Source organism: Heptranchias perlo, chromosome 5 (genome assembly GCF_035084215.1).
Source record: "Heptranchias perlo isolate sHepPer1 chromosome 5, sHepPer1.hap1, whole genome shotgun sequence".
NCBI lineage: Eukaryota > Metazoa > Chordata > Chondrichthyes > Hexanchiformes > Hexanchidae > Heptranchias > Heptranchias perlo.
The window spans coordinates 12,247,630-12,261,148 of NC_090329.1; the positions used below are offsets into that span (position 1 = coordinate 12,247,630).

At 44.8% G+C, this 13,519-nt stretch overlaps 1 protein-coding gene across 2 annotated transcripts in view; it reads right to left on the bottom strand.

Annotated features, from left to right (window-relative positions):
• arhgef10 (Rho guanine nucleotide exchange factor (GEF) 10) overlaps positions 1-13,519 on the bottom strand; it is a 312,671-nt gene that overhangs the window by 254,947 nt on the left and 44,205 nt on the right. For both annotated transcript variants that reach the window (XM_067984020.1, XM_067984019.1), the window contains exon 2: positions 6,531-6,638. In XM_067984020.1, the coding sequence (XP_067840121.1) occupies positions 6,531-6,567 (37 nt within the window). In that variant the 5' untranslated portion in view covers positions 6,568-6,638. The remainder of the gene's footprint in view (positions 1-6,530; positions 6,639-13,519) is intronic.

Below are 13,519 nucleotides of genomic sequence, written 5' to 3' on the forward strand. Positions count from 1 at the left end.
GTTAAGTAAAGATCTGTAATCTGTTCCGTTTACTCTTGCTACTTGATTCATAGTTGTAGCCTGAAATATTCGGTCTGTCAGAGTTTTACTTCAGTCAGGTGTGTATGGCAAGACCCCAAACTATTTCCAATGTGTACCGTTAATGGTTCATTGTTCTTCCTGCTATACCGGATTGCTTCAGGCTTAAGGTAATATTTTGGTTACAGGGAATGTTGGCTCCTCTATGGAAGTATACTTTTTCCTCGACGTGAGAAACAGTAACTGGAGAGAGCTTGAACAGAAACAATTTTGCTCGTGTCCAGTTTTGCCTCTCAGAAGCACACTGGACATATAATTGTCAACCTTGGCTCACTGGTAGCACGGTCACCTCTGAGGCAGAAGATTGTGGGTTCAATTCCCCCTCCAGAGACTTGCACTCAAAATCTAGGCACGACACTCCAGTGCAGTACTGAAGGAGTGCTGCACAGTTGGAGGTGACGTCTTTCGGATGAGAAATTAAACCGAGGCCCCGTCAGCCCTCAGGTGGACGTAAAAGATCCCATGGCACTATTTGAAGAGAAAGGGAGTTCTTCCGGTGTTCTGGCCAATATTTATCCCTCAACCGACATCATTAAAACAGATTATCTGGTCATTATCACATTGCTATTTGTAAACTGGCTACCAGCATTCCTACGTTAACTACACTTCAAAAGTACTTCATTGGCTACGAAGCGCTTTGAGATGTCCTGAGATCATGAAAGGCGCTACATAAATGCAAATCTTTCTTTCTTTCTACTACGGGAACTGCATAATTGAGAGCTTTTGTTACCGGCTATCTGCTAGTGGCGTAGAGCAGAAAACAGAAATGGCCTACATATTATTTTGTTACTTTCTTAGAAATAAAAGAACAAAATAAACATTAAAAAATATGAAAGACCAAAAACGCAGTGAAATACAAGTGTGGGCTTTAATAAATAAAAAGAACTCAGCAATTATTCAGAATTAACCAAACCTTACTTTAAAAAGTAGTGTCATTTCATGCACGTCTGGCTTGAAAACAAAATTAGCACTAAAAGCAGCATCAATGAAAGAGTTTATTCTGTAATCCTCAATGTATTAAAGGGATGATTTGTTTTCTTGGAGGTGTGCATATAATAAGCAGATTGATAGTATTCTCATGCACAATGGAGAGATATGCTAATAGAATTACTTTTATTTCTTACTACTTAATGATAAAAACTTGATGCAGCACTGAGTTATACTGGTCATGAAGAGGAAAGATCATTTGTTCCCTGACTTGTGCTGTGTTAACTGATCTAAGCCCAAAACTGTCCTTGGGCATAAGGAGAGAGAAAAAAAATCTACCAAGATTCCTGTTCCAAAACACTGTTTGGTGACCTCTTCTAGAAACTACTATATGGATAGCAAGGGAGGCTCCTATTTGGTTTTTTACTCCCTGTATATGCTTAAATGCAAAGCCGTCAAGGTATCAAATAATATGAACGCCTTTTGTAATGGACTTCCACCCTCCATAAACTTGAGCTCATCCAAAACTCTGCTGCCCGTATCCTAACTTGTACCAAGTCCCATTCATCCATCACCCCTGTGCTCACTAACCTACATTGGCTCCCGGTCCAGGAACACCTCAATTTTAAAATTCTCATCCTTATTTTCAAATCCCTCCATAGCCTCACCCCTCCCTATCTCTGAAACCTCCTCCAGCCCTACAACCCTCAAAGATCTCTGCAGTCCTCCAATTCTTGCCTCGCGCGCATCCCCAATTTTAATCGCTCCACCATTGCCGGCCGTGCCGACAGCTGCCTAGGCCCTAAGCTCTGGAGTTCCCTCCCGAAACCTCTCCGCCTCTCTACCTCCCTCTCCTCCTTTATGACGCTCCTTAAAACTCTGTGACCAAGCTTTTGGTCACCTGTCCTAATACCTTAGGTGGCTCGGTGTCAAATTTTGTTTGATAAAGCTCCTGTGAAGCGCCTTTGGACGTTTTACTATGTTAAAGGCGCGATATAAATGCAAGTTGCTGTTGTAGTATTGTAACATGAATTATCACCTTCAGGGAGCTGAGGTGAAAACTAGAATATAATGGAGACTAATCAACTCACTCTTTCACTACTCCCCATTGTTCAACATTTATCATTTTACGAAATTCCACCTCTGTGTATCACTTCTTAGCTTATTCCACCGTTATACTCTGGTCTCCACACATGAAAATTAAATGAAAAAGGCTCAATCTGCAACACTTTACTGTTTGCAGCAGATCTAGCCATGTGGAAAACTCAAACTGTTAAAAGTATCAGTATAACGTCATTTGAAGTTTGATAGGGATCAAACAATAAATCAGATACAGGGCACATCATAGACTAGATGGTTTCCAGGCATATTACACAACTTTCCTGTTAGTCCATGGAGATCTAAGCAGGCATAATTTTTTAAAAAATATACAAAACAGTAAACCAAAACCCACATATTATAGGGCTTAATATCATAATCCATTGAAGAATGTCAGAATACCCATCTATTTCTACAAATACATTCTACTTTGCACCACTTGTAGGAGTTGTTTTCTGCCAATTGTGGGTAAAATAAGCCCTTTGAATTCCTGTCAAAGCACGAAAGCTAAAACCATGCCTGATCAAATAATTAGGCAGATGTTTCACCAAGTTAAAAACACTTTCCTTCTGAAGTCTGAAAGTGGTATTGGAATTCTTGGTATTTCTTATTCTAGAGTTGTTGTCCCATTTCAGGTCTCTGAAATGTCCATATAAAAGGCCTGGATTTTCCACTTCATATTAGAGAAACTGCACCCTCAACCCATGCTTTTTGTCTGACCGTTACTGGTCAGAAAAATCACCTAATTTTCCAATATGTGCGCCCAGGGTGCATTAGGAAAGCTGAAGCAGTAGATTCCAGGCTATGCTTTTAAATTAATTTTTGACTAGTCCAATACCAATTAAAAATGGATTTGAGTTACTGTTATTTCTGTAACATGAAATGCAAGGTGAGGTCAAGCTAATCCACATCCCCTGGCTAGTATGTAGATACCACTTCAAAGAACGTTGCCTGCCATCTGTTTACATGCATACTTAACACATGTTAAGAGGCACAAAGGTAACAGAAATAACTAATACTAATCACTGGGCAATCACTTATCCTGTCTATGATCTTTGGTCAGCTTTGATTAGTTGTGAACAGTAACTTCCTCTCTTTTGCAGAAGCCTGGCTCAAAGGAGAAGAAAATCATATAACTGAGACTGATACCTGGTGTTCATGAGTTCCCTTCTAGCAGGAGACAGCTAATGGAAGAATCCATGAGGTTCAATTCTTATGTAAAACTTCATCAAGGAGGCATTTCAAGTACTGCAGAGAACAACTAAGGTTTCTTGACTTTCACTGATTTGAAAGACACTAAGTTACATGAGGTATTATAATATGCCGTTTATTTCAATTTAAATAGTACTTCTTAATCAACTTGATTCTCAGTTTTCAACCTAAGTTCTATGGCATAATAGTATGGCATTTTCAATTAATCGGAGAGATCGGGAAGGGATGGTGAGAACCTACATAATTTCCAATGCACTTCTTAATGATTAAAAATAAATCATATTGTTCACTCTCTACTCCACTATTCCAGGGCACTTCAGATCATGTTACAGTTCAAAGGGAATTAAAGTTTGCCTATGAAAGGAAACTTTTGCATAGGGCACAAAAAAGTATGTGGAGCTTGCTCAAATCATTATACTTATTTTACTCTAAGTTCACTTCTCATCTTGCCAATTGCTGTCTAAAATAATTTAATTCCTAACACTTTTCGCAAAGTAACCTTCCTCACTGTGTTTAGGGTTTATTTACAGAATACAGCAGTGGTTTTACAGAAAACAGTTCAAATGATTGTGAAGGAGGGGTAGATTCACTCCTTTATATCAGTTAAAAAAGGGAACTTGCAGGTTTTGCACAAAATCTTAATGAAAACTTGCTTCTGAATTCCAGTCTTTATATATGTCAGTGATATTGAAATAATGTAATACAAGTTAAGAACTACAAAAGAAATATTAATATACAAATTAACAAGATAACTTCACAACCTATGTTGGTCAATTCAAGTCTAGATTTGCCCTATGTGCCAGCCACACCTTTAATATGTTCCAACAGTCCTCAAGGGTGTTGGCATGTTTACCAATACCATTGGAACAGCTGATTATGTACACTCATGCAATGTTTTCTGCGTTTTTTTAATTCATTCTTGGGAAGTGAGCGTCCTTGAGAAGGCGGTGGTGAGCCACCTTCTTGAATCGCTGCAGTCCGCATGGTGAAGGTGCGCCCACAGTGCTTTTAATGTAGGGAGTTCCAGGATTTTGACCGAGCGATGATGAAGGAACAGTGATATATTTCCAAGTCAGGGTGGTGTGTGACTTGGTGGTGATGGTGTTCGCATGAGCCCTTGCCCTTGTCCTTCTAGGTGGTAGAGGTCACGGGTTTGGGAGGCACTATCGAAGTAGTCTTGGTGAGTTGCTGCAGTGCATCATGTAGCTAGTACACACTGCAGCCACAGTGTGGTGAAGGAAGTGGATGTTTAAGATGGTGGGAGGCCTGTCGATCAAGCGGGCTGCTTTGTCCTGGATGATGTCGGGCTTCTTGAGTGTTGCTGCAGCTGCACCCATCCAGGCAAGTGGAGAGTATTCCATCACATTCCTGACTTGTGCCTTGTAGATGATGGAAAGGCTTTGGGGAGTCATGGGGTGAGTCACTCGCCACAGAGTACCCAGCCTCTGACCTGCTCTTGTAGTCACAGTATTTATATGGCTGGTCCAGTTGAGTTTCTGGTCAATGATGACCCCCAGGATGTTGATGGTGGGGGATTCGGCAATGGTAATGCCGTTGAACATCATGGGGAGGTGATGAGACTCTCTCTCTTTTTGGAGATCATCATTGCCTGTTACTTGTGTGGTGCGAATGTTACTTGCCACTTATGAGCCCAAGCCTGGATGTTGTCCAGGTCTTGCTGCATGCGGGCACGGACTGTTTCATTATCTGAGGGGTTGCGAATGGAACTGAACACTGTGCAATCATCAGCGAACATCCCCATTTCTGACCTTATGACGGAGAGAAGGTCATTGATGAAGCAGCTGAAGATAGTTGGGTCTGGGACACTGCCCTGAGGAACCCCTGCAGTGATGTCCTAGGGCTGAGATAATTGGCTTCCAAAAAACACAACCATCTTCCTTTGTGCTAGGTGTGACTGGAGAGTTTTCCCCCCAACTCCCGTTGACTTCAGTTTTACTAGGACTCCTTGGTCCCACACTCGGTTGAATGCTGCCTTGATGTCAAGGGCAGTCACCTATGCCTCACATCTGAATTCAGCTCCTTTGTTCATATTTGGTCCAAAGCTGTAATGAGGTCTGGAGCCAAGTGGTTCTGACGGAACCCAAATTAAGCATCAACGAGCAGCTTATGGTGAGTAAGTGCCACTTGATAGCACTGTTGATAACTCCTTCCATCACTTTGCTACTGATTGGGGGTGGGCCAATAGGACAGTAAATTGGCTGGGTTGGATTTGTCCTGCTTTTTGTGGACAGGACATAACTAGGCAATTTTCCAGTGTCAGGTAGATGCCAGTGTTGTAGCTATACTAGAAAAGCTTGGCTAGAGGCGTGGGCTAGTTCTGGAGTTCATCAAGCAAACCCAACTAAATAATGCATACCTTGTGATGTCAGGGTTAAACATAACATGCACTAGTGAGACAAAATAAAGTTAAAAAGTAGTTTGGAGTAAATCAGGTAATAAGGATAGAATTGAGATAGACATACCAGAGTTAAGATGACCTGAAATGTTACTGTCTGCAAGAAGATACATCTTTTCAAAGCAGCTACGCCATGACTGAAGGAAGTACTTTAGCTGATTATTAGTGGGGCAAAGCAGTCGTTAGAAGCAAGTTTGTTTAATGCACAACATTTCTCATTTGTGGGAGAAGGGAAGACAGCCTCATAAGTTTACACATTCAGTGGTTACATTCGGCCCATTCCACGCAATAAAAATAGCTCCATGAACATGTACATTATGGATCTTCTCATGAGTTAAAAATGCAACCCATGGTATAAAATCCTGTTTACAGTCACATACAAGAGCCGTAAGGAAGCAGATTTATCTTCTGTTTACCATTAAAGTGACGCTACCCATTGAGTAGATACATCACAACATGTTACAATGGAGAGGGACATTAGGATCTCTCTGGATGCATGAATTAAGATGGGCCCAATGGCCTCCCTCTTGCGGAATTATCTTGTAATAAAGGATGAAAGTAATTTCAGAAAAACCTCACACAATGGGTGAACAATCAATCCATGGTATTTACAAAATGCTAAAAATGCCAAAGACTTGTGCATTCCTGAAATATGTGAAAATTCACCACCTCCATTTAGGCCCAATATCATCTATCATGTAATTGGTCACCCAGAAGCATTTTAATCACCACTGCAGATTTCATGACATGAAATTATTTTGCACACAGGGTGGGGCTTAAAGAATTGCACAGTTTTTACCTTCAGGAGGCGGGGGTGGGAACTCATCCTGATCCATGCTGCTTGGATCTCACCTAGGACACGTTCTTATCGGAATGTGCAGTGCATCCCTGGATGGAATTCATTCCCCTGTATAAACAGTGAATATAATTAGTCATAGTGGGATTTGTTAAAAAGTAATGAAGAAAAGATCTCAGCTCAAAGTCTCGACAAAACAAAGAGAGTTCAACACTTATATTCCAATATGCGTTAACCTCTATTTACATCTGGAGAAGGTGCAAACTTGCATGGACAAGGTGACAAATCAGTGAGCAGTTACCCAAAATAGTAATAGCAAGCCTAGTCCAGCTAGTCAATTAGTTAAATATATCTATTTTTATGATTAAAATTCTTGAATTCAACAGATATGCCTAGTTTCATACCCCTCGAAAGGTGTTGCACAGCCATAGGGCAAAACAGGTGACTGGATCAATAACCAATTAAGTTCACCTTGCAGTTTGGCTCAAATATCCCATTGACTGAACACAACCAATCAAAAATCAGTTTCTTTCACAAATAGGTAGGGAAAGCCATTCACAAAGAGCAACCACAACTCACCACAAACCCAAACAGATTACTCATTTTTCTTCCCCCACACATTTTGTGCACAACCCCAATATCTACAGCTAAAGCAACATATTAAAGACGTTAACAATTTAACAAAACAACCCCCAAACGAGTTTAATATTAAAGTTTCTTTTTTATTCGTTCATGGGATGTGGACGTCGCTGGCAAGGCCAGCATTTATTGCCCATCCCTAATTGCCCTTGAGAAGGTGGTGGTGAGCAGCCTTCTTGAACTGCTGCAGTCCGTGTGGTGAAGGTTCTCCCACAGTGCTGTTAGGAAGGGAGTTCCAGGATTTTGACCCAGCGACGATGAAGGAACGGCGATATATTTGCAAGTCAGGATGGTGTGTGACTTGGAGGGGAACGTGCAGGTGGTGTTGTTCCCATGTGCCTGCTGCCCTTGTCCTAGGTATGATGTGGAGATGCCGGTGATGGACTGGGGTGGACAAATGTAAGGAATCTTACAACACCAGGTTATAGTCCAACAAATTTATTTTAAAATCACAAGCTTTCGGAGATTATCCCCTTCGTCAGGTGAATGAGTGAAAAGGTTCTCAACTCGCATATCTTATACTCGGCTGGGACAGCATCACACCAATCAAAAGGTGTCGTTGTTGTTCAAACAGGCCAGTCACGGAGGACAGCACGTCCCAGCACACTGGATATACATTGTGTCAGTTACACAGACAGACAGAAAGAAACCCAAATGGCAGAGAGAGAGAGAATGAGAATATTAAAAACATAACTTTTTTTTCCCTTTTTGCTGGTGGGGTTACGTGTAGCATGACATGAACCCAAGATCCTGGTTGAGGCCGTCCTCATGGGTGCGGAACTTGGCTATCAACTTCTGCTTGACGATTTTGCGTTGTCGTGTGTCTCGAAGGCCGCCTTGGAGAACGCTTACCCGAAGATCGGTGGCTGAATGTCCTTGACTGCTAAAGTGTTCCCCGACTGGGAGGGAACCCTCCTGTCTGGCGATTGTTGCGCGGTGTCCGTTCATCCGTTGTCGCAGCGTCTGCATGGTCTCGCCAATGTACCATGCTCCGGGGCATCCTTTCCTGCAACGTATGAGGTAGACAACGTTGGCCGAGTCACAGGAGTATGAACCGTGTACCTGGTGGGTGGTGTCCTCTCGTGTGATGGTGGTATCCGTGTCGATGATCTGGCATGTCTTGCAGAGGTTGCCGTGGCAGGGTTGTGTGGTGTCGTGGACGCTGTTCTCCTGAAAACTGGGTAACTTGCTGCGAACGATAGTCTGTTTGAGGTTGGGTGGCTGTTTGAAGGCGAGTAGTGGAGGTGTGGGGATGGCCTTCGCGAGGTGTTCGTCGTCATCGATGACATGTTGAAGGCTGCGGAGAACATGGTGTAGTTTCTCCGCTCCGGGGAAGGGTACTCTGTTGGTTGCGTCCTGTGTTTGTCTTCTGAGGAGGTCTATGCGATTCTTCGCTGTGGCCCGTCGGAACTGTCGATCGACAAGTCGAGCGCATGTCCCGTTCTTACGAGGGCGTCTTTCAGCGTCTGTAGGTGTCCATCGCGTTCCTCCTCGTCTGAGCAGATCCTGTGTATTCGTAGGGCCTGTCCATAGGGGATGGCCTCTTTGATGTGGAAGCTGGAAAAGTGGAGCATCGTGAGGTTGTCCGTGGGCTTGCGGTAGAGTGAGGTGCTGAGGTGCCCATCTTTGATGGAGATTTGTGTGTCCAAGAAAGAAACCGATTCTGAGGAGTAGTCCATGGTGAGTTTGATGATGGGATGGAACTTGTTGATGTTATCGTGTAGTCTCTTCAGTGATTCTTTGCCGTGGGTCCATAGGAAGAAAATGTCGTCGATGTATCTGGTGTATAGCGTTGGTTGGAGGTCCTGTGCAGTGAAGAAGTCCTGCTCGAACTTGTGCATGAAAATGTTGGCGTATTGGGGTGCAAAATTGGTCCCCATGGCTGTTCTGTGTGTTTGGGTAAAGAACTGGTTATTGAAGGTGAAGACATTGTGATCCAGGATGAAGCGGATGAGTTGTAGGATGGCGTCTGGAGATTGGCTGTTGTTGGTGTTGAGTACTGAGGCTGTTGCAGCGATGCAGTCATCGTGGGGGATACTGGTGTAGAGTGCCGAGACATCCATCGTGGTGAGAAGTGTTCCTGGTTCAACTGGTCCGTGGGTGCTGAGTTTTTGTAGGAAGTCTGTAGTGTCGCGACAGAAGCTGGGGGTTCCCTGTACGATGGGTTTCAGGATGCCCTCGACGTATCCAGAGAGGTTCTCACACAGGGTTCCGTTGCCTGATACGATAGGACGTCCGGGTGCGTTGGCTTTGTGTATCTTTGGGAGGCAGTAGAAGTCTCCCACGCGGGGAGTATGTTGGATGAGAACACCTAGGATGCTTTGAAGGTCTGGATCGAAGGTCTTGATCAGTTTGTTGAGCTGATGGGTGTGTTCTTTGGTCGGATCTGCGGGTAACCGTCTGTAGTGTTCCTGGTTGTCCAGTTGTCGGTATGCTTCTTTGCAATAGTCCGTTCTGCTCTGTATGACGATGGCTCCTCCTTTGTCCGCTGGTTTGATGACGATGTTGCGGTTGGTCGAGAGCGTTGATGGCGTTGCGTTGTGCTCGGGTGACATTCTGGACTGTCTTGAGTGCGGCTGATTAATCTGGCATTGACGCATTTCCTGACAGCTTGGGCATACATGTCAAGCTGACGGCAGCGACCCTCCGGAGGAGTCCAGTTTGACTCTTTCCTCTTCGGTTGCTGTACCGCGGATCCCTCTGTCTGCTGTTCCGGATCATTGATTGTCCAGTTGTCCAGTACTTCGTTGTCCAGTACTTCCCCGGAGCGGAGAAACTACACCATGTTCTCCGCAGCCTTCAACATGTCATCGATGACGACGAACACCTCGCTAAGGCCATCCCCACGCCTCCACTACTCGCCTTTAAACAGCCACCCAACCTCAAACAGACCATCGTTCGCAGCAAGTTACCCAGTTTTCAGGAGAACAGTGTCCACGACACCACACATCCCTGCCACGGCAACCTCTGCAAGACATGCCAGATCTTCGACACGGATACCACCATCACATGAGAGGACACCACCCACCAGGTACACTGTTCATACTCCTGTGACTCGGCCAACGTTGTCTACCTCATACGTTGCAGGAAAGGATGCCCCGGAGCATGGTACATTGGCGAGACCGTGCAGACACTGCGACAACGGATGAACGGACACCGCGCAACAATCGCCAGACAGGAGGGTTCCCTCCCAGTCGGGGAACACTTTCGCAGTCAAGGACATTCAGCCACCGATCTTCGGGTAAGCGTTCTCCAAGGCGGCCTTCGAGACACACAACGCAAAATCGTCGAGCAGAAGTTGATAGCCAAGTTCCGCACCCATGAGGACGGCCTCAACCGGGATCTTGGGTTCATGTCACGCTACATGTAACCCCACCAGCAAAAAGGGAAAAAAAAGTTATGTTTTTAATATTCTCATTCTCTCTCTCTCTGCCATTTGGGTTTCTTTCTGTCTGTCTGTGTAATTGACACAATGTATATCCAGTGTGCTGGGACGTGCTGTTCTCCGTGACTGGCCTGTTTGAACAACGACACCTTTTGATTGGTGTGATGCTGTCCCAGCCTAGTATAAGATATGCGATTTGAGAACCTTTTCACTCATTCACCTGACGAAGGGGATAATCTCCGAAAGCTTGTGATTTTAAAATAAATTTTTTGGACTATAACCTGGTGTTGTAAGATTCCTTACACTTGTCCTAGGTGGTATAGATCACGGGTTTGGGAGGTGCCGTTGAAGAAGCTTTGGTGAGTTGCTACAGTGCACCATGCAGATGGAACACATTGCAGCCACGGTGCACCGGTGGTGGAGGTAACCAATGTTTAAGGTGGTGGATGGGGTGCCAAATCAAGCGGGCTGCTTTGTCCTGGATGGTGTCGAGTTTCCCCCGAGTGCAGTTGGAGCTGCACTCATCCAGACAGATGGAGAGTATTCCATCACACTCCTGACTTGTGCCTTGTTGATGGTGGAAAGGCTTTGGGGAGTCAGGTGAGTCACTTGCCGCAGAATATCCAGCCTCCGACCTGCTCCTGTAGCCACAGTATACATGTAGCTAGTCCAGTTAAGTTTCTGGTCAATGATGACCCCCAGGATGTTGATGGTGGGGGATTCAGCAACAGTAATGCCATTGAATGTCAAGGGGAGGTGGTAAGACTCTCTCTTGTTGGAGAAAGTCATTTCCTGGCATTTGTCTCGCGCAAATGTTACTTGCCACTTATCAACCCAACCCTGGATATTGTCCAGGTCTTGCTGCATGCGGGCACAGACTGCTTCATTTTCTGAGGAGTTGTGAATGGAACTAAACACTGTGCAATCAGCAAACATCCCCACTTCTGACCTTATGATGGAGGGTAGCTCATTGATGAAGTAGCTGAAGATGGTTGAGCCTAGGACACTGCCCTGAGGGACTCCCGTAGCGATGTCCTGGGGTTAAGATGATTGGCCTCCAACAACCACTACCATCTTCCTTTGTGCTAGGTATGACTCCAGCCACTGGACAGATTTCTCTGATTCCCATTGCTTCAATTTTACTAGGGCTCCTCAATGCCACACTTGGTCAAATGCTGCCTTGATGCCAAGTGCAGTCACTCTCACCTCACCTCTGGAATTCAGCTCTTTTGTACATGTTTGGACCAAGACTGTAATGAGGTCTGGAGCCGAGTGGTCCTGGCGGAACCCAAACTGACCATTGGTGAGCAGGTTATTGGTGAGTAAGTGTCGCTTGATAGCACTGTCGACGACACCTTCCATCACTTTGCTGATGATCGAGAGTAGACTGATGGGGCGGTAATTGGCCGGATTGGATTTGTCCTGCTTTTTGATGACAGGACATACCTGGGCAATTTTCCACTTTGTCAGGTAGATGCCAGTGTTGTAGCTGTACTGGAACAGCTTGCCTGGAGGCCTGGCTAGTTCTGGAGCACAAGTCTTCAGCATTACAACCGGGATGTTGTTGGGGCCCATAGCCTTTGCTATATCCAGTGCACTCAACCGTTTGTTTATATCACGTGGAGTGAATCAAATTGGCTGAAGACTGGCTTCTGTGATGGCGGGGATATCGGGAGGAGGTTGAGATGGATCATCCACTCAGCACTTCTGGCTGAAGATGGTAGCAAATGCTTCAGCCTCGTCTTTTGCACTCATGTACATTCATTGAGGATGGGGATGTGCACGGAGCCTCCTCATTGATTAAATGTCCACCACCATTCACGACTGGGTGTGGCAGGACTGCAAAACTTTGATCTGATCCGTTGGTTGTGGAATCGCTTAGCTTTATCTATCGCATGTTGCTTCCGCTGTTTAGCATGCATGTAGTCCTGTGTTGTAGCTTCACCAGGGTTGATCCCCTGGGCTTGTTGGTAATGGTAGAGTGAGGGATATGCCAGGCCATAAGGTATGACAATCCGGTAGTTTCATGGTCACCATTACTGATCCTAGCTTTTTATGAATTTAAATTCCCCAGCTGCCAAGGCAGGATTTGAACTCATGACTCCAGGTTATCAGTCCAGGCTTCTGGATTACTAGTCAATAACACAACCACAATGCTACCGTACCCTACTGTTGCTATAGCTTTGGGGCTAAAGATATTTTAAAATTAGAAATGGTTACCACAGGTTTAGGCAGATTACAGTCATCTCTTCGTGAGATTATTCTCCAGTAGTCTGTCTACTGCTCCCTTACGGGACTCGCTCAAGACTATTACCAACTAACCTCAAGAGTACAAGTATAAGATAAATCTTTAAGGCTTAGTAATTAACTAAGAGCATAGAATCATAGAAAATTTACGGCACAGAAGGCGGCCATTTGGCCCATCGTGTCCGCGCCAGCTGAAAATGAGTCACCCAGCCTAATCCCATTTTCCAGCACTTGGTCCGTAGCCTTGTATGTCATGGCACTTCAGGTGCACATCGAGGTACTTTTTAAAATGAGTTGAGGGTTTCTGCCTCTACCACCCTTTCAGGCAGTGAGTTCCAGACCCCCACCACCCTCTGGGTGAAAACATTTTTTCTCAGCTCCCCTCTGATCCTTCTACCAATCACCTTAAATCTATGCCCCCTGGTTATTGACTTCTCTGCTAAGGGAAATAGGTCCTTCCTATCCACTCTATCTCGGCCCTTCATAATTTTGTACACCTCAATTAAATCACTACTCGGCCTCCTCTGTTCCAAAGAAAACAACCACAACCTCTCCAATCTTTCCTCGCAGCTAAAATTCTCCAGTCCTGGCAACATCTTCGTAAATTTCCTCTGTACCCTTTCCAGTGCAATTATATCCTTCCTGTAATGTGGTGACCAGAATTGTACACAGTACTCAAGCTGTGGTCTAACCAGTGTTTTATACAGTTCCAGCATAACAT